Source organism: Ovis aries, chromosome 15, assembly GCF_016772045.2.
Source record: "Ovis aries strain OAR_USU_Benz2616 breed Rambouillet chromosome 15, ARS-UI_Ramb_v3.0, whole genome shotgun sequence".
In the NCBI taxonomy this organism is placed as follows: Eukaryota; Metazoa; Chordata; class Mammalia; order Artiodactyla; family Bovidae; genus Ovis; species Ovis aries.
In genome coordinates, this window is record NC_056068.1 from 46317078 (window position 1) to 46344925 (window position 27848).

The 27848-nt window shown below is 51.4% G+C and overlaps 1 protein-coding gene across 2 annotated transcripts; it reads left to right on the plus strand.

Moving 5' to 3' along the window:
- The first annotated feature begins 1445 nt into the window (after window positions 1-1445).
- On the plus strand, window positions 1446-27700 carry TRIM3 (tripartite motif containing 3). Of its 2 annotated transcripts, none has more exons than XM_042233115.1 (12): window positions 1446-1635; window positions 11026-11191; window positions 17662-17893; window positions 18121-18272; window positions 18476-18656; window positions 18929-19661; window positions 19801-19904; window positions 25011-25178; window positions 25363-25531; window positions 25784-25854; window positions 26861-27001; window positions 27125-27700. In XM_042233115.1, the coding sequence occupies exons 2-12, from the start codon at window positions 11061-11063 to the stop codon at window positions 27275-27277; spliced, it is 2235 nt and encodes a 744-aa protein (XP_042089049.1). In that variant the 5' UTR covers window positions 1446-1635; window positions 11026-11060; the 3' UTR covers window positions 27278-27700. The 2 variants fall into 2 exon arrangements, with proteins under 2 accessions (XP_042089049.1, XP_027835226.1); XM_027979425.2 differs by having other exon boundaries at window positions 1446-1609.
- The last annotated feature ends 148 nt before the right edge of the window (window positions 27701-27848 follow it).

Genomic DNA, 27848 nt, shown 5'->3' on the forward strand with positions numbered 1-27848 from the left:
GAAGCCTTATCAGCAGAAATTTGATGGCATGAGGGACATTTAGGGTTGAGGAAAGAAGTCTGTGAGGCTTAAAATAGTGTTCTACAGACCCCAGTCATCTCATATTGGGTAGTCTCCTAGCCCTGGCCCCAAATTACAGAGCAATCATGAACCCTGAGGCTCATTCACAGACACCAGAGCACCTGTGCCAGGACTGAGGCAGGTGAAAAGTCAAGGCACTTCCCAGGGTCCCTGCTGCACCCAGATGTTGAGCCCAAACCTGAACCTTGTGTGTTGCAAGAAAGCTCCCTAACAGCATTTTCGTTTAGTGAGGGTCCAGGTGCCATTGCCCTAGATCCCTTGGCCAAGGAATGCTCCAGAATTCAGCATTGTCCTCCACCTCGAAAGGTGCAGTTATCTGACAAGTTTGATTATTGAGGGGTGGTCCACATACAGGACCCCCAGTTTATGGGTCACTGGGATACTTCAACATGAAACGTTCTGAGGCTCCAAGTGACTGGAGCCAAGACCTACAAGCAGAACTCAAACCCTGTTTCCAGCCCTTTCTACCTGAGTGAACAAGGTTACTGTCTGGGGAGCCGAGGGCCCTCAGTTCTTTCCGTTGCAAAACACGGCTAATGAAAGAAGCTACCTATTAAGATGATAAGTATTAAAGAAGATCATATATTTAAGGTGATGCGTTATGTGTCTGGCACATAAGATGTCCCTGCTAACAGTTAACACTTTTTATTATTTTCCACCGGGACTGGTTTTCCACAATGTGATGATTCTGAGAATCGCTCTGGTCTTGGATGGTGGAAGGGAGTCGCTAGATGGTCTGAACCATAATTTCCTCGCGAGGGGGCTCCTGAGGGAGAGCCAGGCACCTTGAGCCAAATCAAGCCCCGTCTTTCTCGGCCGTCAGCCCCTTCTCCCAGAGCTCTGGGTACTGCCCTCCCACTCTGGGGCTCTTCCGTCGCCGAGAGATCCGCACCGAGGCACAGGCGATCCCTGTCTCCCCCCGCTCAGCAGAGACCACACGAGCATAGTCCGTAGGAGCCCCCCAAGACAGCCTGGAAGGGCACCTCCAGGAGGCAGCCCTTACCCGCTTTCCAGAGTCCGAAAACCCTGCTGCCCAGACGCCTTTTCGTAATGAAGCGTCCGCGCAGTCCCTGAGACCGACTACGCTGCCCTTTCCTGGAACCGTCGGGAGTCGGAGGCAGCTGGCGGGGATGGAGGATCCGGGATCCGGGATCCGGGATCTGGCTCAAGAGTTGCCCAGCCCGACCGCAGAGGCACCTCCTGCAAGAGCCTCAGGGGAGTCGGAGGATCTGAGCGGGTGGGATAGGGGCGGGCGGGGCCTCCGCGGCGGCGGGCGGGGCGTGGGTGGGTCTTCGGGCTCCCAGCCGACCCCTCCCCCGGCTGGTCCGCAGCCCGGCCCCGGCCCCTCCCTCCGGCCTGTGCGGCGGGTCCGGCGGCGGCGCCGGCGCGGGGACAGGCGGAGGCGCGGGACGTGGGGCGGCGCCGCGGGCACGGCCGGGCGGACGGGCGCTGGCAGCAGGGGCGGCGCCGCGGGCCCCTCGGAGTGGCCGCAGTCCTGGTCTCGGCCCTCCCATCCTGCCTGGCCGCGGTGAGTGCGACTGGCGGCCCCCAGGGGTGCGTTTGTGTTCCTGTCTGCCTGGGTCCCGGTCTGGGTCGGAGCGGCGATGTGTCTGTCCGAGTGGCTGTGGGTGGGGGCATAGATGCTTTTCAAAAGCTGTGCTTGTCTCTGTCCACGTGAGGCGTGTCCCTGTCCGTGAGAGCCGTGGGGGGATTCTTCGGGCTGTGGCTGCTCACGTGAGGTCCATGTTTGAGGGGGGAGGCGCGGGTGGATGGGTGATGGTTCCTTGGAAGAGCGCAGGGTTTGGGAGCTTGTGTATGTTGGCGGAGGGTGTCGAACAGTGCGGCCGAGGATGATGGGGGGTGGGGGCGCGGGTGGGGTTGCTGAGTGGGACTGTGGAATCTAGTGGCCCAGCTTGTCTGAGGGTTCCTTTCTCCCTGGTGCAGACACTTCCACCCCTTGCTACCCTCTCCGTCCTCAGGCACCTAGAGGCCCATCGGCGGGTATAGAGGACACCCTTTCCTCCTCTAGCCCTGGCCTCAGGACGGGCAGCCTCATCCGGAGGCTGTTTCTTGTAGGAAAGGACTCTTCTGTTTCCCATGCAGCCAGGGCCCCGCCTGGAGGACCCCAGGCTCCTCCCTGGTTCTGGCCTCCTCCCTTCTGGACTTGGCTTCAGATCATGGGCTGCAATCCTGCAGGGACAGATGGTTGCAGGTTGGAGGGGCAGGCTGCACCCCAGGGAGGTCAGTCCGCTAAAGGCCGGTCCTGGGCTTGTTGCTGTGCGAGGGTCTCTGATGTGGAAAGCATAAATGAGGACTGGCCCCTGGAGGAAGATGAGATCTGGGAGGTTGGAGCAGGTGCAGAGGTCTTTTTCACAGGTCTCTCCCTGCCTGTCTGTCCAGTTCATCAGTGCCCATTCATCCCCTAAGCAGGGCTGTGATTTGGTGCAGAATTGGAATCAGCTGCAGGCCTGACAGGTGCCCTGCCTCGCTTGGCTTGCATGCCTCCAGTGACAGAGCACTTACTACCTTCTGCTATGGGAAGCTTCTTTATGTTGAGTGGAGGTCTTTTTCCTTGGAACTTTGTTCCCTTGTCTTGTTATTGCCTTTGATTCTGTCTGGTGAGAGGGAACTGCAGTAATTTAAACATGGCTCTCTTGTCACCAACATATACTGAGCACCTCTGTGTGCCAGGTGCTGCCTCAGCCACTCAGGGGACAATGGCATTCTTGCTGAGAGAAGAGCCTGAGCAAAGGCCCATAGTTTGTATAGTATTTGTGTTCAGGAAAACAGAGCAAAGTCATTTTGCTAGGCTAGGGTAGAGGGTGTTCAGAAGGAGGGTCATTGTTGCCCTCAACTCAGCAAGAGAGATAGACAACTACAACCACTGTCTAACACACCTAGCCTTGCTGTGAAAACCAGAAATCAAATACTCAAGGTTGTACAAGGTTGAATTTGATCATGGACACATATTACAATCTGTAGAGACCTTTGGCTGGACAGAGAACCTTGGGACTCTCAGATCTGGGGAAGAGAAAGATATGCCACACACACACAATTTGCAAGTAAGGGGATGGAATAGGAACTTGTCCAGAGTCTTACCTTGCATTAGTGAGGTTAGTGAGAGTCAGGACTAGCTCCTGAATCTCCTGACCTTTAACCAAGACACATTTTAGGAACAGAAGCAAGGATATAGTCATAGCCTATATCTGAAAATTGAAGGATGAGAAGGAATTGAGAAGACTCCCAGGATTCTGGCTGATGGAGCTAGATGGATGGTGGTAGCTTTTATTGAGATGAGAGATGCAGCAAGATGAATAGGTTAGGGGAAAGTGAAGTCAGTTTTAGACTAGTCTCTAGCATCATCCCTGTTCAGATGTCCTAGATACAGCTAGATATTTAGGTCTGGGTTCAAGAAAGTTTTCTGCATAGGAGATAAGACTTTGGGAGTCATTAGCAAGTGGACGGTAACTGAAACCATGGGAGATGGTGAGATACCCCAGAGTATGAAAGTGAGGGGAGAAAAGGCCCTAGAACAAAGCCCTGAGGAACTAGACAGATAAAGAATGGACAGTGAAGGAGCAGCCAGAGAGGCAAGTAGAGAACTGACATCAAGTGGGTCATGATAACATCAAGTACATCAAGTACACTGCCTTTTTGAGTCTTGCTGTCTTGCCCAACTGGTCCATGTTTCTTAATTTTTCATGCTTCTGTTCCTTGACCCACTGTTTTCCCAATGTACTTATCCTATTTGTCCCCCAAGATCCAGTTCATATTATCCCTTCTTCTGCAAGTTTTCTTTATTCTCCTCCTCTACCTTCAGAGTTAGATACTTCCTCCTCTTTGCTGCCACTGTAGTTTGCATATGTTAATATCATGACACTTATCACATTGTAGGCTATATATTTACGAGTCTGATTCCCACCCTAGTCTGAGAACTTGTAAAGGACAGGTAGTGTGTCTGTTTCAGTATTGCGTCTCCAGTAACTGTTTTAAGGGCCTTGTCCAGAGTGCCCAGAAAATTTGATTGCTTGATAGGTTGATCAGGTGATTGAATGGTTCATTCACCTACTCAGTCTAGCAGTAGGGGGCGAGGAGAGTGGTACTGCAAATTTCATCACTTTCCTTCCTTGCCAGTCTTACTGCAAGGGTTCCTTGGCTTTGAGGATTTTACCTCCTCCGAGGTTTCAACTGTTCCAGAGAAACCCCAGAGACAGTAACCTGCAGCATTTGTCCTTTTGCTGAGGCTTCAAATGATCGAGTACACTTGGAGGCTAGTGAACAGGAGAAAGTCATTTTCAGAAGTGAGTGAACCTAACTGGCTTCTTGCAACCACTGTTTAACAATGTCTTGGTCACCCACCTTTACTCACAGCTGTGTAAGTAATGTATACTGGGACTCCCGTGAGGTTGTAGGGGGAAGTCCTGGAGGAAATTAGATGCTGCTTGAGAATTTGGAGAAACTGAAAAGCCTTGGAATAGATCCTTTGCAGATGTCAGAGATCTAGTGGAATCAGCACTGGCTGTCTTCATTTGCTCACAATCAACTTCCTCTTCAGCCCCCTGGATCTGGCTTCCTTTCCTCAGCCCTTAGAAACCACACTCCCTGGGGCTAATATCAGCTCTTTTAGAGCTTTAGATCATGGGAACTCTTTGCAGCATTTCACAGTGAAGACTGTTCTCTTATCCATGAAGCTGTCTTCTCCCTTTGCTTTCAGGGTATCTTTCCTGATTTTCCTGCCTCCTTGGCTACATCTTTTCAGCTTGTTTGTAGGCTTTGCTTCCTTAAATGTTGAAGTTCCTTGGGGCACAGTCACAGGCTCTCCTTTCTCATCTTATACCTCTCTGGATGATGTCATCCACTTCGATGGCTTCAGGCACCATGTGTACACCAAGGACTCCAAATTCATTATCTCCAGACCAGACCTCTCTCCTAGGCTCCAGCTTATCTTTCCAATTGCCAGCTGGATCTCTCCACTCGAAAGTCCTGTAGGCACCTCAGATTCCTTTTACTAAACACTGAGCCTGTCACCCTCCCATTCAAACTGCTTGTCTTTCAGAGTTTTCAAGCTAGAAAACTATGAATCATCTCTCATTCTTTATTCTCCCTCTACTCTTCATATCTAATAACTGGTCACCAAGTTTTGTGATTTCTTGCTAGGAAATCCACTTCTGTCCCCTCCCCTTTGCTACTCTACTAACCAAGGTCACTCTCATGTCTCCTCTAGAATATCATGGCAGTCTCTTAATGTTCTACTTGTGACACCCTTCATCTTTTTTCCACACTGCAGTCAAAAATTTACTCTATTCTCTCCCTCACCCTGCACTTAAACCCTCTCCACCTTCCCACCCTGCCCCTAAAAGGTTTTGGATAAAGGCTTACCCCCCTACCAGTGTAGGGTAAAGTCTAAATTCCTTAATAAGACCAACAAAACATTGTGATCTAACTGCTGCTAACCACTCTATCTCATTTCTTAGCCCTCCCCTGTCACAGTGTTTGATTCAGTCTCCTGTTGCAAAAGGCATGCTCTCTGTAACTCTTACCCATCCTGGAGCTCTTGAATGGCCTTTTCTTCTGGAGAATTCCCTTGACCTCCAACCTTTAGTACCCTCTTCCCCTGCCCAGGATCTAGGTTAGGTGACTCTTAGCAATCTGTCCTTCCCCATCATAGCCCCCACCATATTGCACTGCAGTGATCTATTTATTGGGTTTCCCTGGAGGTTCAGACAGTAAAGAATCCACCTGCAATGCTGGAGACCTGGGTTCCATCCCTGGGTTGGGAAGATCCCCTGGAGAAAGGAATGGCTACCTACTCTTATTTATTAGATTGTGGAATCCATGAAGGCTAAGCTGTGACTATTTCTTTGTATCCCCAGACCTAGCAGAGGTGCTGAATGAATGCTGAAAGAGGAAACCTTTAGAACCTCAATTAAAAGATGGGAAGGATAAGGGATGCAGAGATGGCAGTAGGCAGCCTGAGGAAGTAGGGTGAAATCTCAGCTCTGAGTTCAAGATCTTCCGAGTGTCTGCTGTGATAAACAGTTCATTTAAACCATGGCCTATAGGACCTTGGGGGCAGTGAGATGGGAGTGGTGGGAGCAGAAGCCCAGGAGAGGAAGGGAGCCTAGTGATTTAGGCCAGGGCGGGGGGATGGGGGGGTTGGGGAGTGGGTGTGACCTAAGCGGCTGCGTGCCCAGCACGTCTGGGTGGGGAACTGAAGCAGGAAGGGGAAGGGAGGGAGGAGCTGACAGTGCCTGGATGGAGCCCAATCCCCGCCTCTGTGTGACAGGCTGGGAGAGCCCCTTGGGCTTGGAGGGAGGTGGAGCCTGACTTCCAGCTGCCCGAGAAGGGCCGGGTGGACCACTCCTACTCTTCCTCCCAGCCCTCCCCTTTGCCAAACAGAAGCATCAGCTTGGCCCTGGCCTCCTATTCCTTCCGCCAACCCTCAATCTGTCCTCTTCCTGCTGGGTTGCTGTCTTTGTATTAAGTCTCCAGATTCAGAACCCATCATTTCTGGAGAAGGAACCTCAGAATCCCAGTGCCCACATCAGGGGAGGATGCTCACAGGGATGCCTTCCACCCTGCCCATGCCCACCCTCACATAAACTGAGACACATGCAGCCAAGCCTCTATCCTGCCCCTCCACAAACCTGGAGAGGGCTCTGGACTGGCCCATTGCATCCCTTCATTCTGCATTCACTCATTGTCTTGGAGAGGCCCATGCTGCTTTGAGCTGGGCACAGAGAGGGATGGCCTGCTCCTCGTCACTGCCTGTTTTGAAGTAGTCTGATTATCTTTCTGCCTCCTTTCATGGCCATGTTTCTCTCTTAAATGGTTTACATCCACTGTGTTACTTTCTTCATCTCCAGTCATCCTTCCATCACTCTGACTTGGCTTCTGCCCCTTCCGTTCCACCACATCCAAATCTGTAAGATATCCTCAGTCTTTATCTTCTTTCACTGCTCCTTCTTTCTTGAGTCAGTCTCTTTCCTGGATTTCCTTGATCCCATACACTCTTGCAACCCACTCCAGTACTCTTGCCTGGAAAATCCCATGGACGGAAGAGCCTGGTGGGCTGCTGTCTATGGGGCTGCACAGAGTCAGACTTGACTGAAGTGACTTAGCAGCAGCAGCAGCAGCAGCATACACTCTTGGTCTTCCTCCCATCCCTCTGGGTTCTCCTTCACTCTTCACTCTCTGTCTCTAGACGGTCCCGTCCATTATCATTGCCGTGCGTGCGTGCATGCTCAGTTGCTCAGTTGTGTCTGACTCTCTGCCACCCTGTGGACTGTAGCCCGCCAGGCTCCTCTCTCCATGGGATTCTCCAGGAAAGAACGCTGAGTGGGTTGCCATGCCCTTCCCAAGGGGATCTTCCCAACCCAGGGATCAAACCCGAGTCTCTGGCATTTCCTGAGTCACAGGCAGATTCTATGCCCACTGAGCCACCTGGGAAGCCCCACCATTGCCTCAAGTATCATTAATATGCCGGTGCTTCCAAGTCCAAAACCAGTCCAGACCTCTCCCTTGAGCTCCTATATTCTATTCCTTACTTGACAACTCTAGCTCGGTTATCACATCTCAGACATAACGTGGCTAAAATGGAACAGCCCAAATCAGTTCCTCAGCTTCACTGTCTCTGGGCACAGTCCACCATCTGTTCAGGGGAGAAACCTGTGAGTCCTTATTGCCTTATTCCTGTCCCCTCCACATCTGGTCAGTCATGATATCCTTTTAACTCAACATTACGGTTATTTCTCAGCTCAGTCCACCGTTTTGCTTATAGGCTGGTGGCTCAGATGGTAAAAAGTCTGCCTGCAAACTGGGAGACCTGGGTTCGATCCCTGGGTCAGGAAGATCCCCTAGAGAAGGAAATGGCAACCCACTCCAGTATTCTTGCCTGGAAAATCCTATGGATGGAGGAGCCTAGAGAGCTACAGTTCATGGGGTCACAAAGAGTCAGACATGATTGAGCAACTAACACGCTGCTAATACCCAGCATCAGCCTACCTAAAGAACTGGAGTAGCCTCCCAAGGGGTCTTCCTGCTTCCACTTGGCTCTTCTTCAATCCTTGTAGCCACCAGAATAGCTTTTTAATTTATTTTTATTTTTATACATTGCATCATTTCCCTCCCAATTTGTGATAAAACCCAGATTCTTAACATCAAGGTCCTTTGTCATCTCATTCCCAGAGGTACCTCCAGTCTTTTATTCCTTTGTTCTAACCATGTGGTCCATTCAGGTTCTCAGTGACCTTTTTGCCTAAGAGCTTTCCTTCATGTTGTTCCTTCAGCCTGGAATAAATCCCCTCCCTCACTCCCTAATACCTCTACCCTCAGTTCAGTTCAGTTCAGTTGAGTTGCTCAGTCGTGTCCGACTCTTTGCGACTCCATGAATCGCAGCACGCCAGGCCTCACTGTCCATCACCATCGCCCGGAGTTCACTCAGACTCACGTCCATTGAGTCTGTGATGCCATCCAGCCATCTCATCCTTCGTTGTCCCCTTCTCCTCCTGCCCCCAATCCCTCCCAGCATCAGAGTCTTTTCCAATGAGTCAGCTCTTCTCATGAGGTGGCCAAAGTACTGGAGTTTCAGCTTTAGCGTCATTCCTTCCAAAGAAATCCCAGGGTCGATCTCCTTCAGAATGGACTGGTTGGATCTCCTTGCAGTCCAAGGGACTCTCAAGAGTCTTCTCCAACACCACAGTTCAAAAGCATCAATTCTTTGGCGCTCAGCCTTCTTCACAGTCCAACTCTCACATCCATACATGACGACAGGAAAAACCATAGCCTTGACTAGACGGACCTTAGTCAGCAAAGTAATGTCTCTGCTTTTGAATATGCTATCTAGGTTGGTCATAACTTTTCTTCCAAGGAGTAAGTGTCTTTTAATTTCATGGCTGCAGTCACCATCTGCAGTGATTCTGGAGCCCCCCAAAATAAAGTCTGGCACTGTTTCCACTGTTTCCCCATCTATTTCCCATGAAGTGATGGGACCAGATGCCATGATCTTTGTTTTCTGAATGTTGAGCTTTAGGCCAACTTTTTTGCTCTCCTCTTTCACTTTCATCAAGAGGCTTTTTAGCTCCTCTTCCCTTTCTGCCATAAGGGTGGAGTCATCTGCATATCTGAGGTTATTGATATTTCTCCCAGCAATCTTGATTCCAGCTTGTGTTTCTTCCAGTCCAGCGTTTCTCATGATGTACTCTGCATAGAAATTAAATAAGCAGGGTGACAATATACAGCCTTGACATACTCCTTTTCCTATTTGGAACCAGTCTGTTGTTCCATGTCCAGTTCTAACTGTTGCTTCCTGACCTGCATACAGATTTCTCAAGAGGCAGGTTAGGTGGTCTGGTATTCCCATCTCTTTCAGAACCCTGCCATTTACCTTCTAGCCCCTCAAAGCTCTGCTTAAAAGTCACCTGCTTGGAAAGGCCTTCCTCAATCACCCAACTGAAACCTCATAACTTTCTTATAGCACCCTTTCTTCTGTACAGTACTCCCTTCCCCAAATTTGTAATTATATATATATATATATTCATTTATTTACTTTTTAAATATCTGTCACCACCTCTCCACCACAAGGACAGTGACCATATCTGTTCTGTGTATCACTCTATCCCCAGTGCCTGTACAAAGTAGGCACTTAATAGTTATTGAATTACTGAATTTCTTCAATAAATACAAACCAATCCTTATATCAGACTCTGTGCTAAGTGCTAGGATTAAAAATGAATAAAATATAATACCTCTCTCCAAGAACTCTGCATAGAGTGGAAGAAACCAAGAAGCAACAAGAAAATTACAGTGTAGTGTATAAGGGCCAGGATGGAAGAAATACAGGGTACAGAATGATGCAAAGGTGGAGCACCTCATCCAGACCTCAGGAAATCAGGGAAGGCCTTCTGGAGGAAGTGACATTTACCCGCAGACCTGAAAGATAAGCGAGAAATTAGTCAGACAAAGTAGAGGTTAGAAGAGGATTTCAGGCAGAGGGAACAGAATGTGTGACTGCCCAGAAGCAAAAGAGAACAAGGAGTTTTCCAGGAACTGAAAAGAAACCAGTGTGACTGCTCACAGAATCATGAAATGTGAGGTTGTAGACGGAGGTATGGGTCAGACAAAGCTAAGCCTTGTTGGCCAATTTAAGGAGTTTGGACTTTGTCCTCTGGACAATGGAGAGCCATTGAAAGAATTTAAACAGGGAGTTAGTGGCTAGATGGAATCTGTGTTTAGAAGCTTCATTCTGGCTGCTAGGGGGATTGATGACTAACAGGCAAGGAGACAAGGACACTGGTTAGGTTGTTGCTGTATCGTTGGAGAGAACTGGCGGCAGCATGAATGAGGGTGGTATCTGTGCATTTGGAGTAAAGGGGATAAGATATTTGGGAGGCAGAATCCATGAGACCTGGATACTGATTGGATGTGGAGGAGAATGCGACCCTGGGCAGTTGTGCTGGGAGGTGGGTCAGAGAACTGCTAGAAGGGCTGTAGGTCACCAGAGGAGAGATACTCTATCAGAAAAGCCTCCTGAGGGAGGGTTTAGGGGAGGCAAAAGGAGATAAAGGGTGGTGTGTCAGTGAAAGTGGACATCCCTGTACTGTGCACTTGACAAACACAAGTGGGAATCCTCAAAACAACCATTTCAGGTAGGGATTAGTATTCCCATAACTGCAAATTATGGAAACTGAAGCACAAAGAGGATATATGAATTGTCCAAGGTCACATAGCTGGGAAGAGGCTGACCTGGGTTTGAAGTCCAGTCTAACCTGATGCCTGTGCTTTTGTCCAGAGCAGCAGGCTCAGAGGGCCCCCAGTCCACCGACTTCACCTTGCTCCATTCCTGTCAGGGGCTAGTGCTTTTCAGGGACTGTGTGTGGATAGTGGGGATCACTTGGAGGAAGGGAGTGCTGGCTTCCCTGGTACTGACCATCTCTCTGGGTACAGGCTGGTGTGAGTGGCAGGAGCCACCCGTGGGCACCATGGCGAAAAGGGAAGACAGCCCTGGCCCGGAGGTCCAGCCGATGGACAAGCAGTTCCTGGTGTGCAGCATCTGCCTGGATCGGTACCGGTGCCCCAAAGTCCTGCCTTGTCTGCACACCTTCTGTGAAAGGTGAGGGGGTGTGTACCGGGGAGGGATGAGGACCTTGCAGGCCCTCTGGAGAAAGGAATGGCGTGTGTAAACCTGTAAGAGGTGAGGGAGATGTGTGCACACGTGGAGGGGAGCAGATGAACCCCTACCTACAGGAGATGAAAGTTTGGGCCTGTGAGAGGACCAGTGGTTTCCTAACACTGGGCTGCGCCTCCTGCCTAGAACAGGGCCTTCTGTGCCCCTGCCCAAACCCTGAGGCAGCCTTCGACATCACCAGAGAAATCAAACAGAACTGAGGCTCTCAACCAGCTCTGGCACCAGAAATTTCTGACCAGTGGGAGCATGTTTAAAGCTAGGTCTATCCTCCCTGCTCATCCTCATTGTCATCCTGAGGCACTGAGTGAAAGGCAACTCGTCCCAGCCTCTGGGCTTCTATCTATTATTCATTCACTCAACAAATATTTATTTATCGAACAACTACTACGAACCAGACCTGTCCCAGGTGCTGGGCAAGCAGTGATAAGCAAAAACAGATATGATCCTTGCTCTTGAAGGGCTGACAGTATAGTGAAGGAGGAAGATAGTAATCAAATCATCATACAGCCGGACTACAGATATAAATGTAATATTGTAGATAAATGTAATATTGATACAGATAAATGTAATATTGTACCCTGAATGAGTGCTGCAAATAAAGTGCTGAGATGGGATCTGTTAGAATTTAGAGAATCAGAGAAGGCTTCCCTGAGGTCGGATCCAGAGGCTGGATGGGAGTTAACTGAGTGAAGGGAGTGGTCAGAGTCTTCCAGCAGAAAGCAGAACACGAGGAAGCCACGTGGCGTGAATAACTGCATTGGGTGAGAGGCTCTAGAGGAAGCCCGGCGAGGCTGGAGCATAGCGAGTGCAGTTGCGAGTGGCCTGGGACAGAGCTGGAGCTCAGACCAAGAGGGGCTTTGCGGACCTCTTGGGGAATTTTGTTCTTAGCCTGAGAGCCACGTGAAGCCTTTGAAGCGTTTCATGCGTGATCACATCTGTATTTTGACAGTATTCCCTCTCCAGCCTCATCCCTTATTGCTCTGCAGTGAGTTACCAGATCCCTGGGTCTTGTCACCATTGCCTCCACCCCGCCCCACCAACCCCTTCCCTGAACCCGGCTCTGCCCTAGCGACGCTCTTCCCTTCCAGCCCTGCTCTTTCAGGTTCCAGCTCTACTGCTGTCTCTCCTCTTCATCAGCTGGAAACAGTCTCAGCCTTCCTGTCTATTCTTACATCAGCCTGGCTGACTTTACCTACCTATGCCCCTTAGTTCTTGACTGTTTCTTCAGGGATGCCCTCCATACCACTTCAGTCAGACACCCTCCCAAAGACACCCTGAATCTTGCCATCACCCAAAACAATGTCACTTCTTCTGTGGCCACAAGCTCCAGCATCCCACTCTGGGCTCCATCACGCCACTTTCAGTATACCAGCTTTGACTGGATGTAGATGTCTAATGCCCTTGACGGCTCCCTGTTCTCCCAATCACCCGCTCCTTCCTGGACTCCCTGTCTTTCCTACCCATTCTGAATCCTATGCAGACCATATACCTTTGTCCTCTTCCAAACCCATGGGGCAGAAGCCCAATCCTGGATCTGAGCTGTAATTAGATGTCTCCACACCTTCTCCTACACCCAGATCACTGAGCACTCCTGGAAAAAAATCAGTGCCTGAGAAATGATAACAATAGCTACCATGTATTGATTGCTCACTATTTGCCAGGGACTGGCTAAGTGATTTACATGTATTGATTTACTTAATCCTTCCAACAGATACTTTATTATCCCCATTTTTAGAGAAGAGGAAACTAGGGTTCAGAGTCATTAAGTAATTAAGAAATATTTCCAAGGCTCTGCAGCAAGTTAAATAGTCAAGGTCTGAATCCAGATTTGACTGCAGAGCCTTCTCTCCCAACTGCCACTCATTCACTTATCCCTTGGTCCCTGCTCTCAAAGACTTATGCTCTAGTGAGAAGTGATGGACAATAGGTGAGCAAGTAAACAAGAGAGTCACAGTTTGGACTGTTTTCCAGAAAATAAATAGGGAGCAGGTGAGGGTGGTTGGGCTAGGGGCTAGTGTACAGAGATTCATCAGGGAAGGCTTTCCCAAGGAAGTGACGTTTGATCTAAGACCTGAGGATGAGAAGGAAACAAGCATGTGCAGATTGTTCCAGGCATGGGGATCATCTTTGCACTGTTTCATGCAAAAGCCTTAAGGAAGGAGTAACTGGGGCATGTTCAGAGACCAGAGGAGAAGCCATCGTGCATGAGTAAGGAGGAAAGTAGGGTGAAGTGAGGTTGGAAAGAGTCAGAACAGTTCATGGGGGAGCTTGGCGGTTTTAGTAAAGTGTTTGAAGTTTGTTCTAAATGCAGTGGGAAACCCTGGAGGATTGTCTTTAGCGGGGAAATAATGTGACATAAATTGGGTTTTGCAAAGCTCATTCTGGCTGCTGTGGAAGAGTGGGTTCTACAGAAGCAAGAGTGGAAACCAGAAACCAGTTAGGAAGCCCTCATAAGCCAAGCATGAGCAACACATAGGATGGGGTTCTTGATGAGTTCAAAGGTATTCTGCAGGGTAAACCCCAGATTCAGCGAACTTGGAAGAGAGCTACAGGGGAAACTAAACGGAATGGTTGAAATGCAGACTTCAGAGTTGATGCCATTGGTGGGACTAGAAACATGGGAGTAGATAGCTGAGGTTAAGTAGAGGAAAAAATCCTGGGGGTAAGGGGGTAAAGAGGCTTAGGAACTAAGAAATCTTTTTTTTTTTTTTCCCTCACATCTTGCATAAATGTTTAATCTTAGTTCTCTGACCAGGGATTGAACTCATGCTCCCTACATTGGGAATGCAAAGTTATAACCGGTAGACCACCAGGGAAGTCCCTGGAACTAAGAAATCTTGATGGTGGGTGGGTTACTCTGTGGATGTCAGAGTCATTGAGAATAAGGGCAGGAGTGTGTGTGTTAGGGTGGGAAGGGAGTAATAGAAGAAGAGAGTGAGCCAGGAGGAAGACTTCAGCCAATGGGGAAGCATGGAGACAACAGCAGGGTGGGGTGTTGTAGACAGAAGGCCTAAGCTTCCAAGGAGCTGAAGAAGGAGAATTTAGCAATGTTCCAGTTAGGGTGGGGAGGACTCAACCCCACCTTCTGGCCCCGAGGAATGTGGAGTTTGAGACTAAAACCACCCTCAACTCGAGAAGACTGAGGGGGAAACTAGGTCACCAATAAGTTAATATTTGTGAAGCACTTAGAACTGTGCCTGGCACATAGTGTTTGTTAAATAAATAAGATAGTTAATTCAGATCAGGAGATGTAGACAACATTAAGAGGGGAGATTGAGGATATGGGAAACTTTGCACCAGTCAGATCTTCCCTCCACAAATTGGTAAATTGGTGGTCTCCAAACACGGTGGCTCTAGTGGTAGAGACTGCCTGCCGGTGTAGGAGACTTAAGAGATGCAGGTTCAATCCCTGGGTTGGGAAGATGCCCTGGAGGAGGGCACTGCAACTCACTCCAGTATTCTTGCCTGGAGAATTCTATGGACAGAGGAGCCCAGCAGGCTATGGTCCGTAGAGTCTCAAGCAGTCGGTCACAACAGAAGCGACTTAGCACGCAAGCAAACGCAGCTGCTATCAGTCTGTTTCTAGTAAGACCCCTCTCCTCCTCCCTTCAGCGCTGAATCCTAGCCTCCTTGTCCTCCTGGACCTGCCTTCACCCACTCATTTGCTCTCAGCCGCTAACCTTGCCTGGCAAGTTAGGAATCCTAATTTTGGCCCCCGGTGCTCAAGTACAGCCACCTCCATTTCCCCCTCCCTCCATCCATCCACTCCTCCTCTTCAAGCCAACCTGAGCCACTTTCCCATCCCCAGACCTTGTCCCATGTCTTCTAGTCTCTTCCCTCCCTCCTCTTCTGGCTTGTCAATTTATAAACATGCTCAAGCCTCCCATTACAGATGAGAACTCTCCTTTGTCCCTCTGTCCTTCCCAGCTGCCATCCAATCCCTCAACCTCCTTTTTACTCAAACTTCCAACCTCCCATTCACTCTTCAGTTGGCAACATTTTCCCATCCTTGCCTTGCCTGACTCAGCTGCTTTTGACACTGATGACTACTCATTCCCTGCTTCTGGAATTGCTCCACTCGGCTGCCCTGACACCATCTCTCCTTCTGTCTCTCTGCCCGTTCCTCTTTGCTCTCCTCATTCAGTATTTGCTGGGTTCTGCTCTTGGCACTGTAATCCCCTACTTGGTGATCACGTCCTCTCCCATGGCTACAGGAGCCATCTGAATGTTGGTGGCCTCTCTCCCTCTCTAACCTGTCTTCTCCCCAGCTGCCTTCTCCCCAGCTCCTCCTCTGCCTGGATGTCCCAGTGTTACTGTAAACTCAACCAGGCCAAGGCTGAACCTCCCTGTAAACTAGTCCTCTTTCTGTGTTTCTCATCATGGTGAATGGCACCACCATCCACTTAGTCGTCTAAGCTAGGATCTTGGGAGTCAACCCAGGCTCATCTTTCACTCCTGGTATCTAATCGGACAACACCTCCCACTGGCTGCACTTCTTAAACACTTCTCCAATTTGTTTCATTTTGGTCTACATTGTTATTGTTCTGTTGCTCAGTCATGTCTGACTCTTTGGGACCCCATGGACTGCAGCATACCAGGCTTTCTGTCCTTTACCATCTCCCGGAGCTTGCTCAAACTCATGTCCATTGAGTCAATGACGCCATCCAACCATCTCATCCTCTGTTGTCCTTTGGTCTACATTGCTAGTGCGTAAATCCAGGTCTTCCTCACCTCTTGCCCAGACTATTACAAGAGTATCTTGCATAAGCACATGCATTACCTTGGATCTGCATCTCGTGTTCACTAGCTTTGTTATCTTGGAGCACTTAACCTTTCTGAGTCTGTTAACAAGCATCAAGTGTACAGTGCCTGGCACATGGCGCCTAATAAATGGTAGCTGGGTGCTAAGGAGGAAGATGCTACCACCCCTTGTCTGCTGTCTCATCATATTCACAGTCACCTTCCACACAGAGAGAGTGAAGAGGAGCTTGATAAAGTGTAAACCTGGCTCTACCATGCTCCTGCAATGCCCTCCTGCTGTTGGGATAACTTCTAAGCTCCTTGGTGTGGCCCGGGAGCCGTCCCTGAGCTGGCCCCTGCCTCTCTCTCCAGACTTCCCTTACCATTCCTTGCCTTGGAGTCCTCTCCAGCCACCTCAAACTGCTTATAATGTCCTAGTCATACTGTGCTGCTTCTGGTCACCTTCTGTATCTGGACCCCCCCTTCCTCCTCTCCCTGCTTTCTCTGGTCAAACAATTATTTGTCCCTGAAGATTTTGCTTATGTCACCTCCTCTTCTGCCCTTCCTGGCTCCCCACTCCACCCACCCTTGGCCAGATGCCCCTTCTGTGAATTTCTTTATTACTACATCTTCCATGCTCCTTATGTTTATTTGTTTTGACTGTGCTGGCTCTTTGGCACATGGGCTTCTCCAGTTGTGGCGTGCAGGCTTTAGAGCATGCGGGCTCAGTAGCTGTAGTGCCCCTGTTTAGTTGCCGTATATGAGGTCTTAGTTCCCTTACTCGGGATTAAACCCTGGCCCCCTAGAGTGATGGGGATTAACCACTGGACCACCAGGGAAGTCCCTGTGTTCCTTATATTAATGATCCGTAATACTAATACCTGTACATGAATTTGAGCAAACTCTGGGAGATAACGGAGGACAGAGGAGCCTAGTGTGCTACAGTCAATGGGGACACGAAGAGTCGGGCAACAACAAATACTAATAGCCTACAATATATAGCACTTTCTGTGAGTGAGGCGTTGTCAGCACTTTACATTTCATCCTCCATACTTTGTGAAGCCTGTACTATCTCCATCTTACAAAGGAGGGATCCTTAGTACATAAACAGTTAGGTAACTTGTCAGGGGTCACATAGCGTAATAGGTGGCAGACCTGGCAATTGAACCCAGGCAGCCTCACCTCAGGACCCATGCTTTTAACCATCACACTGTTTACTTCTACAAACTCTAATTTTGTTACTTTTTTTCCTCTATGAACTGGAAGTATTTTAGAGGTAGGCACTGTGCTTTGTCTTTGTATTCCCAGAGCTTGGCACAAATTTGGCAAGAGTAGGCAGTCAGTAAATGTTTAATGAGTTAGTGGCAGGGCAGTGGGGACAGGCAGTGGCGCACTTGCTGTGGGAAGGGTTTGTAAACACCTGTGAAAGGTGAACCTGTGTTTGTACACACTGAGGAATGTGGATACGTCTGCTCTTCTGAGAGGCGTCAGCGGTGTGTTCCCGCTCAGCTGTGAGAGAGGAGGCCTCTTATCCCTGCTGGCAGGACAGGATGCGTGTGCCAGCCAGAGTGGTTTCCAAATGACTGTAACAGCGCGCCTGAGAGGAGAGGGACGCCTCCTCACCCCTCCTCTGATGCCCCCTCCTCCCTGGCCAGATGCCTCCAGAACTACATCCCTGCCCAGAGCCTGACACTGTCCTGTCCCGTGTGCCGGCAGACGTCCATCCTCCCCGAGCAGGGCGTCTCTGCGTTGCAGAACAACTTCTTCATCAGCAGCCTCATGGAGGCCATGCAGCAGGCACCTGATGGGGCCCACGACCCCGAGGACCCCCACCCCCTCAGCGCAGTGGCTGGCCGCCCCCTCTCCTGCCCCAACCATGAAGGCAAGGTGGGCCCAAGCAGGCCCAGTGAGGCCAGGACTTGGGGTGGAGGGGCAGGAGAGGTCGGGGGAGGGGGCTGAGAGGCTGTGGGTGAGAGGGTATTTCTCTGGGGAAAGTGGTCCAGGTAAGGGGATGCACCTGGAAGGTGCGAGGCAAGGAGGGCAGGTGGGGGAGGGGAGGGGACAAAGAAGTCTGGTGTCTAGTGGATGCCTGACTGGAGTCCTTATGCCGCCAGACGATGGAGTTTTACTGTGAGGCCTGTGAGACGGCCATGTGCGGGGAGTGCCGAGCCGGCGAGCACCGGGAGCATGGCACGGTGCTGCTGCGCGACGTGGTGGAGCAGCACAAGGCGGCCCTGCAGCGCCAGCTCGAGGCAGTGCGCGGCCGGTAGGCGCCTGGCGGAGGCGGGCTGGTGGGGCCATCTGGGGTGGTGTTTTCACAGGGCCAGAAGAGAGACCCTGGGATGGAGATACAGGGAGGTGGCAGGGAGGGGAATTCGCCCAGGGCAGCGGTAGGGTCCCCAGGGAGAAGGAATGGCTTGGCACGGGCACCCTCAAGCAGCCCCAGTATGAGATGTTTCCCCTCCCCAGACTGCCGCAGCTGTCTGCAGCTATCGCCTTAGTCGGGGGCATCAGCCAGCAGCTGCAGGAGCGCAAGGCAGAGGCCCTGGCCCAGATCAGCTCAGCCTTCGAGGACCTGGAGCAAGCGTTGCAGCAGCGCAAGCAGGCTCTGGTCAGCGACCTGGAAGCCATCTGTGGGGCCAAGCAGAAGGTGCGTCTGCTCGCCCTTTCCCATCCTGAGACGGCCTGCTGCCGTCCCCGCCTTTCCACACCTGTGCACACCTTCCCCTGGCCTCTGGTTTCCACCTCCTCAAGTGGTCAGTAGGTGCTGCAGGCATCTGTGTCCTTTGTCCATACTCACCCTCTTGTATTTCTTTCATGCCATAGTACAAGTTCATCAGGAATCACAAGAAACACCCCCTCCTTAGCCTTCCCCCCACCACACCAGTCTGCTCACCCAAACCTCCCGGAACCCCTCCTCAGGTGTTGCAGACCCAGCTAGACACACTACGTCAGGGTCAGGAACACATCGGCAGTAGCTGCAGCTTCGCGGAACAGGCACTGCGCCTGGGCTCGGCCCCGGAGGTGCTGCTGGTGCGCAAGCACATGCGTGAGCGGCTGGCGGCTTTGGCGGCGCAGGCCTTCCCGGAGCGGCCCCACGAGAACGCACAGCTGGAGCTAGTCCTCGAGGTCGACGGGCTGCGGAGATCGGTGCTCAATCTGGGCGCACTGCTCACTACCAGTGCCACTGCACACGAGACAGTGGCCACGGGCGAGGGCTTGCGCCAGGCGCTGGTGGGCCAGCCCGCCTCGCTCACCGTCACTACCAAAGACAAGGATGGGCGGCTGGTGCGCACAGGCAGCGCCGAGCTGCGTGCGGAGATCACAGGCCCGGATGGCACGCGCCTGCCGGTTCCCGTGGTGGACCACAAGAATGGCACGTACGAGCTGGTGTACACGGCGCGTACGGAAGGCGAGCTGCTCCTCTCGGTGCTGCTCTACGGACAGCCGGTGCGCGGTAGCCCCTTCCGCGTGCGTGCCCTGCGCCCTGGGGACCTGCCACCTTCCCCGGACGACGTCAAGCGCCGCGTCAAGTCTCCCGGCGGCCCGGGCAGCCACGTGCGCCAGAAGGCTGTGCGGAGGCCCAGCTCCATGTACAGCACAGGCGGCAAACGGAAGGACAACCCCATCGAGGATGAGCTAGTCTTCCGAGTTGGTACAGCGGGGCCAGCAGGGCCGAGGGCTGAGCCAGAAGGGGCGGGACGGGGCGGGCAGAGGGTAGGACGGGTGGGGCCAGAGGCTCAAAATGACCTCTGTGAATTTTTGTCTGTTTCCATTCCATCTGTTCCCCACAGGGAGTCGTGGAAGGGAGAAGGGTGAATTCACCAATTTACAGGGTGTGTCTGCAGCCAGCAGCGGCCGCATTGTGGTAGCAGACAGCAACAACCAATGTATCCAGGTAAGCTCTCCCCTAATACCAAGTAGAGGTTCTTAGGCTGTAGCCTATTCAGAAACAGAGTATCTCTGGAAGGAAAGGCGAAACCCTGCAGAGTACCTTTCCTTAAAGAACAATGAACCATAGCACCACCCCTCACCCAGCCACTTGCCACCCCAAGCTCACTGGCCACAACAGTAACCAGCAACTTCACAGTTAGGCACCAGGGTTTACTGAGCTGGCAGCCTTTGCCTCCCAGGCTATGGTCAGGCCGGACCAGCTCCTGGACCCCAAAGATCTGGCTCGTTCTTCCTTTCCCTCTGCCTCCAGCTGAGGCTCCACTTGGCTGGCTTACATCCTGCCCTTTTCACCACCAGGATGCAGGCTCCACACCTCCCCTGCTACCTTCCAACATGCCTGTATGTTATCTGTGCTAGTCTCTGCAAATGTCCAGTTGACTAGACAGACGGTCAAACATGGGTAACTTGTGAAAGCAGTGCCTTCCAGTGGCTAGGACATAATGCATTTCATAGGTGGTTCTGCCCCTGGCCCTCCTAGTGCCTCACGCACCTGAGTGGAGCATCCACCACTCAAGAGGACATGGTCTCTGCTGCACTCTGGGCTCCACAAAGCTAGAAAATGTGGTTTTCTCTCTCTATTCCTTGTAGTGAGCCTAGGAGTGGGCAGAGCCTATGGCAGTCACCAGGGTGCTAGACGCTGCAGCGTAGTTCAAAGGTCTGAAACCAGACACCTGGGCTTGAATCCTAGTTCTGCCACTTACTGACAAGTCATGTGACCCCTCTGAGCTTTGGTTAACTCATGTGTAAAATTAGGAAAAGAATACCTCAGAGGGCTGCCTGACATAATGTACTGTGCTCGACACTGAGTGAACCTTCTAACCTTAGCTGTTGTTGACAAGATCGTTGTCCAGGTGGGAGCTGTAAACAAAAGCCAGGAGGTGGGAAGGTGCTGGAGGAGGCTGTTCGGGGAGCTGGAGAGAGGGGCTGGAGGGAGACTATATTAGGAGTGAAGTATCTGAGGTCATGCTGTAAATGGTTTGGGAGCAGAAGCTGTGGGATTTTGATTTTGATAACTGCACAGGATTGCTTCTAACTACTATAAACTTTTGGTTCCTGAAAACATTTTGTCAAACAGCAAAACTTGTCCTTGAGCCTTACTTCACACCTGTACGTTTAAACTTCCCGACCCTCTGCCTGGGTACCCCTGTCACAGATACGACTCTCCCAAAGGTCTGTCACCTTAGGTTCAGCTCCATCTGGCCCTTGCTTTCCTCCTAGCAGACTGAAGGAGCCAGGGACTCTTGCATGAGTGTGTTCCCCAGCCTGTCTAGCCTGCCTTTGTTCCCACCCTGTTGCTAAGCGCAGTGGAAAGGAGAGGCTCAGGTCAGCACAGGGAGGCATTTGGGTCCATCCTGCATAGCATGGAGTGGAGCAAGGTGGATGGGTAGGGCTGATGGTGAGGCCTGCTCTCGTACCCTCCACCTTCCAACTCGGTTCCTCCTCCGTATGCCAAGGGTGCTTGTTGGCACAAAAGTTGAGGTTGGGGAAACTTCTCCTGTGGTAGACATACATGTCGCTTTGTCTCCCCAACAAGGGACTGTGCTTGTCCATTGTTTCCAGGTGGGAACATAAGAGGGAGGGCCTAGTGCAGCCCCCTCCTTGCTCCAAATACTTACTTCCCCTGCAGCAATCCTCCTGGCCCCTGCCCCCACCCACACAGCCACCTCATAGCTGCTAGGAGCCTGGCTCTCAGTTCTAAAGCTGGGTTTCAGCTGCTTTCACTCTGGGGTCCTCAGGTCTGGTATGGGCCAGGCTTCCAGATGGACAGTGACTCCCCCCTCGGTTCATGAGGACTGGAATCCTCGTGAACTTTTCCTCCTTTGGAGCTGGCTATGGTGGCGGCGAAGACAAATCTCCTTGTGTTGAATCCGCATCAGCTGACAGGAGAGAAAAAACATTTTGTGATTTTTGAATGAAGGGTTTGATTTGGTTATATTACATCTTTGTGTAATTAATTGAGTCCAGAAATTTTATCAGCTCTTTTGTGAAAGCATCCTCATTTCTTTCAGGCAGAATGTTAATCACATTGCGAGCTCCCTCAGCCTTTTGCCATGACCCTTTTCATTCTTTACTAGAATCACTGGTTTGCTTGTTTTATTTTATTTAGTCTCTCGCCCAAGTAGACTCAGGTCCTAAAGTTGCTTACTGCTACTGTGGCATAAGAGAGAGATGTTAAGGGTCAAATTAGGGCACTGGTGGAGTCTAGAGATAAGTAAGTAAATATGACAGGTTTTGATGAGTCATCAGATCTCAAAGGAGAGGGAGGGATCAAGAATTGCTGCGCTTGGTGCCCTGGGCAGGTGGTGGTGCCTTTCACGAACGGGCTTGGGAATAAGTTGATGAATTCACACTTTCACGTGTGGTGAGTTTGAGATAACTGTGCAGTACCCGAGGAGAGGTGTCCAGTTCTGGTCTGGGAGTGAGCTGATGGATTCATTCATTTGTTGAATGTCTGCTGTGCACCAGTTGCTATACCAGTGGTGCAGAGCAGCAGCAAACAAACCAGACACAGTCCATGCCCCACCTAGGGCTTACATCCTTAGAAGGGAACAAGGCTGCTTAGCAGTGATTTAGTTACAGAAGTGACAGTTGTTATGAAAAGAGCTAAAAAGTGTGTATTATGGAGACCTAACTTTAAATGTATATTTTGATTCAGGTAGTAGAATTGATCATTAAAAGCTTCTCTGAAGAAGTGACCTGGGAATTCTGAGAGCTGGAAGATGAATTGGAGTTGGCCAGTTGTAAGGGGTAGGATAGGATAGGATGAGAAGAGTAAGACCCCCCATAAAGCCTCAGTGTTGAGATAGAAACGAAGCTGCTTGGAGTGAAGGACGCAGATGCTTCACTGCCAGTCTGGTTGCACCTTTTCGTCCCTCTCGGCCCGTAGTGCCTATCTTCTTGTGCTGGCAAGTGATGTCCAAGCACGGGACCAGGGCAGAACCCAGAGGCTGTTCTGATCAGACAGGGAGGGCATGACGGAAGGTCCATCTCAGGAAGAAGTGATGTCCATAGTTGGGACCAATTCAAGCATCCCAGCAGGCCTGAAAAATGGGGATGACGCAGGTGTGGGGACCTCAGTCCACTAAAGAGGGAAGAAGTCTGGATCAAAGAGCAAGGCCAAGGCCTATAACTTGAGTTCTGCGAGGCTGCTCTTGGCTCTAATTTACCTTGTGTCCCTAGAGTCATAACAAAGACTTAGGCAGAGAGAGATGTTTTGGCTGTGAGGAATAAGCAGGAAGGCTTAGCTATAGAGAAGAGGAGCATTAAAGTAGTGTTTTAAGGATGGGGAGACCTGACCCTGTTGCTAAGGTGGGGGAGGTAGAAGCAGGGGCGAGAGGTTGAAAGGTTTATTCTGTCCAGATTACTTTATCAGCCTCCTCATCTGAAGGGGCTAATCCTTGTCCCTTCCCCTGACCCTCACCTAACCCTTTCTTGTCTGCTACCAAGTCCTATTGAGTCTTCCTCCTTATGTCTCGAGTCCATCTACTTCCCTCCAGTAAGTGCCCTGGTCCAAGCCAGCATTAGTTCTCCCCTGGATCACTGCAGCACCTCTGACTAGTCAGCAATTTCCAGTCTTGACTTCTCCCTGCAGCCAGAGTGCTCTTTTTTTTTTTTAACTACTCCTTAAAAAAAATTTTTTTGGCCATGCCATGTGGTGTGAGAGATCTTCGTTCTTCAGTCAAGGATCAAACTCTCACCCCCTGCAGTGGAAGCGCAGCACCTTAACCACTGGACTGTCAGGGAAATCCCTAGTGTGCTCTTTCTTAAAAAGCTCCCATGGGCTTTTTTCCAGCACCACTAAGCAATTCTCTAATTCTCAGTGGACACTGACCAGCGATCCTATGAATTTAACTCAATTCTGATACTACCTGAAGGTGGCATCACACCCCACAGGTTGAAGGCTCAACCCCATAAGATGGCCCTCTTCAGAGGCTAATTGAGAGTTCAGGTTGTCACCTATACTCTGACCCACCAGCTTTAAATTGAAAGTTCCTACATCCCACTCCTTGGGTGCAAATAATTAGCTACAGCAGCTCACAGAATTGAGAGAAACATTTAATTATGTTTATCATATTATTAGTGTAAAGGGTATTATAAAAGATACAGGTGAACAGCCAGAAAAGAGATACATAGGGTGAGGTCTCCTAGTATAGGAGCTTTGGTCCCTGAGGAACTGGGGAACACACCTTCCTGGCACCAACCCGGAAGCTCATTGAATCTTGTTGTTCAAGAGGATTTGTAGAGCTTAATGTGTGCTCCCCAGCCCTTCTCCTTCCCAGAGGTTGGTGGGCAGAGCTGGAAGTTCTGACCCTTTAATCAGATGGTCTTTCTGGTGACCAGCCTCATCCTGAAGCTATCCAGGGGTCCCACTCTAAGTCCCTCATTAGCATAGACTCACAAGGGGCTCCTTGTGAATGACAAAAGACACTGCTACTGATCAGGAAGTTCTTTCAGGGTTTGAAGAGCTCTGTGCCAGGCACTGGGGACAAAGACCAAATATATTTCATATTATAGCACAGAGTCAGATCTTATCTTGTCATTCTCCTGCCCAGAGCTTTTCAGTGACTCCTCATCATATCCAGAGTAAAGCCTTCTTCTGTCCTTTACGGAAATGCCCATTGCAGTCCAACCACACTGGACAAATAGTAGTGCCCACGCTGGACTCAAGTAGCGTACATATTGAACTCTGTGCCTTTTGCATACTGTTGACTCTTAAACACCTTCCTCCCCTGTCTTTACTCGCCAGCGTTGGCTCATCTCTTGGCATCCTTGTGAGGCTGTTAACTCAGACTGCCCTGCTCTTGGAGCCTTTCCTGACCACCTCTCACCCCTTTCACATCCTCACGATCCCAGTCACACCCCTGCTGCATGTCCCCTACGGTCTGCCATGTCTGATTCTGCCCTGTGCCCCCAGCAGGATGTCAGGAAGTGCTGGTTGAGTGATGAATGAATGGGGGGGGGGTCTCCTCCCTCAGGATCCCACTCGCTTCCCTTTGTGCCCACAGTCTCTCCCCTCCTGCCCTCTCCCTCCCTCGCTCCTCTGCTCCAGGTTTTCTCCAATGAAGGCCAGTTCAAGTTCCGCTTCGGGGTCCGAGGGCGCTCGCCCGGGCAGCTGCAGCGCCCCACGGGTGTGGCCGTGGACACCAACGGAGACATTATCGTGGCAGACTATGACAACCGTTGGGTCAGCATCTTCTCCCCTGAGGGCAAGTTCAAGGTGAGAGGCCTACTGTCACTCTACTCTGCAGCCGCGGTGGCCAGCCGCAGTGACCACTCCAGTGCCTCCTGGTGGTCAAGGCCTGGACTGCCTGATCCATCCTCAGCCTAAGGTTCTGTTTTGGCGCCAGGCTGGGACTGCTCTCCCCACCAGGCAGCCCCTAACGGGTAACCCCTTCCTCCAGACCAAGATAGGAGCTGGCCGCCTCATGGGCCCCAAGGGAGTGGCTGTAGACCGGAACGGACATATCATTGTGGTCGACAACAAGTCCTGCTGCGTCTTCACCTTCCAGCCCAATGGCAAGCTGGTGGGCCGTTTTGGGGGCCGCGGGGCCACTGACCGCCACTTTGCAGGTATTGGAGGAGGATTTGGAGACCTAGTTCCCGAAACCCCAGCCCCAGAGAACTCCCCTATATGCCCCAGTTCTAAAGACCCCTTCTCTTATATTGTGGCCCTAGGGGAGCCCATCCCTGCACTGTACCCTAGCTCCACCATCCCAGAGACCCCGCCATCTCCTCACAGCCCAGCTTTGTCATCACAGAGGTTCTTCCCCACTCCGCTCAGTCTCCCGGCTTACTGCCAGAGAGCCCACTTTGTATTTTCAGGGCCCCATTTTGTGGCTGTGAACAACAAGAATGAGATTGTAGTGACGGATTTCCATAACCATTCAGTGAAGGTCAGTGCCCCCCCACCCTCCATGGCCACTGTCCCAGCATCCTTTCCTCCTCCACAAGACCCCTGTCTCCCTCACCTCCCTGCTTTCTCCCCCGAGATCATTGCTTTGCTCAATAAACATTTGTGACGTGGCTGCATTGTCCCAGGAACTGTGCTCGAAGCTGGGAATTATCACTATGTTAAAGCAAATATGTTCCCTGTCTTCTTGATTTTGGTCTAGTGGGGTTGAGAAAAAGGTGCCAGGATATTGTAATTTGATGTGGCAGATGCTGTGCTGCGGGAATGCAGGCAGACTAGGTGAGGGCGTCACAGGAGCCCTTGATTTAGGTGAGACCGAAAATGACCTGAAGCACAATTGGGAATTAACCAGAAGATGGGGAGACAGGAGAAGCCAAGCAGGCGGAAACTCTTCCCATGTAGTTCAGGTAGTTCAGATGAGGTTTGAAGATGGGGGAGTAGTGCCAGGTGAGAAACGAGGCTTGCTCACTCCCTTGAAGGGGCTTGCTCTGTTCCTAAGAGTTATGGGGAGTCACTGAAGGATTGCAGGCAGGAACGTGATGCAGTCTTGTGCGTCTTAGAGCACTCTGGCTGGGGTGAGACTAGAGGCAGGAAGATCAGTCTTTTGCGGTAATCCAGCTGAGCACCATTGCAGTGGCACTGTATGCATAGGGTACAGATTTGACACAGACTCAGCGGCTTATGGTAGTTCACTGGAGGTCAAGCAGAGGAGAAGGTGGGGTTGAGAGTGACTTGTGGCCACCAGGGTGTTGCCAGTCACTGGGAAGGAGAATGAACTGCCTTCCCAGGGAAGATGAGCTGCCCAAGGGACATCAGCGGGGGTGTCCAGTAGGCAGTGGGATGCATGGACGTGAAGTCCAGGGAGAAGAAACTGGTTTACAGCTGCAGATGCGGGGATCCTCCGCCCTGGGGCTTCACCCCATCCTCCTCCAAGGCCCTGCCTTCTGCCCGAGGCCGGGTCCCCAGCCCCCAGACCTCTCCTCCGCCAGGTGTACAGTGCCGACGGGGAATTCCTCTTCAAGTTTGGCTCCCATGGCGAGGGCAACGGGCAGTTCAACGCTCCCACGGGGGTAGCCGTGGACTCCAATGGGAACATCATCGTGGCCGACTGGGGCAACAGCCGCATCCAGGTGAGGAAGGCCCAGGGGTGGCATGAGGCTGAGGTTTCCCGCTGGGCCCCGCTCACCCCCCTCCCCAAATGCCACTCATCTGCCTGATCTCACCTCTCCCCCTGATCTCCACTCCCTCCCCAGGTATTCGACAGCTCTGGCTCCTTCCTGTCCTATATCAACACATCTGCAGAGCCACTGTATGGCCCCCAGGGCCTGGCACTGACCTCGGATGGCCACGTGGTGGTGGCTGACGCCGGCAACCACTGCTTTAAGGCCTATCGCTACCTCCAGTAGCTGCACAGGGGCCCTGCCTGGCTCATGGAGGGACGGACATAGGGGTGATTGGACAAGATGGTCTGGCCGGGAGGTGGGCCAGACCTGGCAGCACTGAATGTGGGCTGTGGGCGTGGGTGCGCCCGGTGCCCTCCCTCCCCCCTCCCAACCCCCCACGGTTGCACTTTATTTATTCGGTTCTTGCTTTGGTGACTGGGTGGGCCTGGACCATGGTCCCAAGGATGTGTGCAGAGCTTCACCCTCCCCTCCCCACCTTACACACCTCCCCATCTCCTCAGTCTGCTCCCCACCCCCCTGCCTGGGGCCAGAACAGCCTCTTACTCCAGGGCGAGAGTCCCTCTGGTTGTCTCCCTACCACCCTATACACACTGACAGAGGCAGCAATACCCCACCCCCCATATTAAATAAATGTGTTCACCACGATGGTTTTGTTGCTTTCTTGTGGGATGGGGCTTGGAAGGGGAGATGAGGGTACAACCAGCTCTTGATGAGAAGAGGGGCAAGCAGCTGGGTTAGGGGACCCAGATTCCAAATGTGCCTTGATGTTTTGAAGCTTCAGGAGAAGAGAGCA

Bases quoted from the DNA above. Each gene is read 5' to 3' on its own strand.
- TRIM3 (XM_042233115.1), top strand. From the start codon at position 11,061: ATGGCGAAAAGGGAAGACAGCCCTGGCCCGGAGGTCCAGCCGATGGAC. The intron at 18,273-18,475 runs GTAGGCGCCTGG...TCCCCTCCCCAG, and splicing joins CTCGAGGCAGTGCGCGGCCG to ACTGCCGCAGCTGTCTGCAG. The intron at 25,855-26,860 runs GTCAGTGCCCCC...CTCCTCCGCCAG, and splicing joins TCCATAACCATTCAGTGAAG to GTGTACAGTGCCGACGGGGA.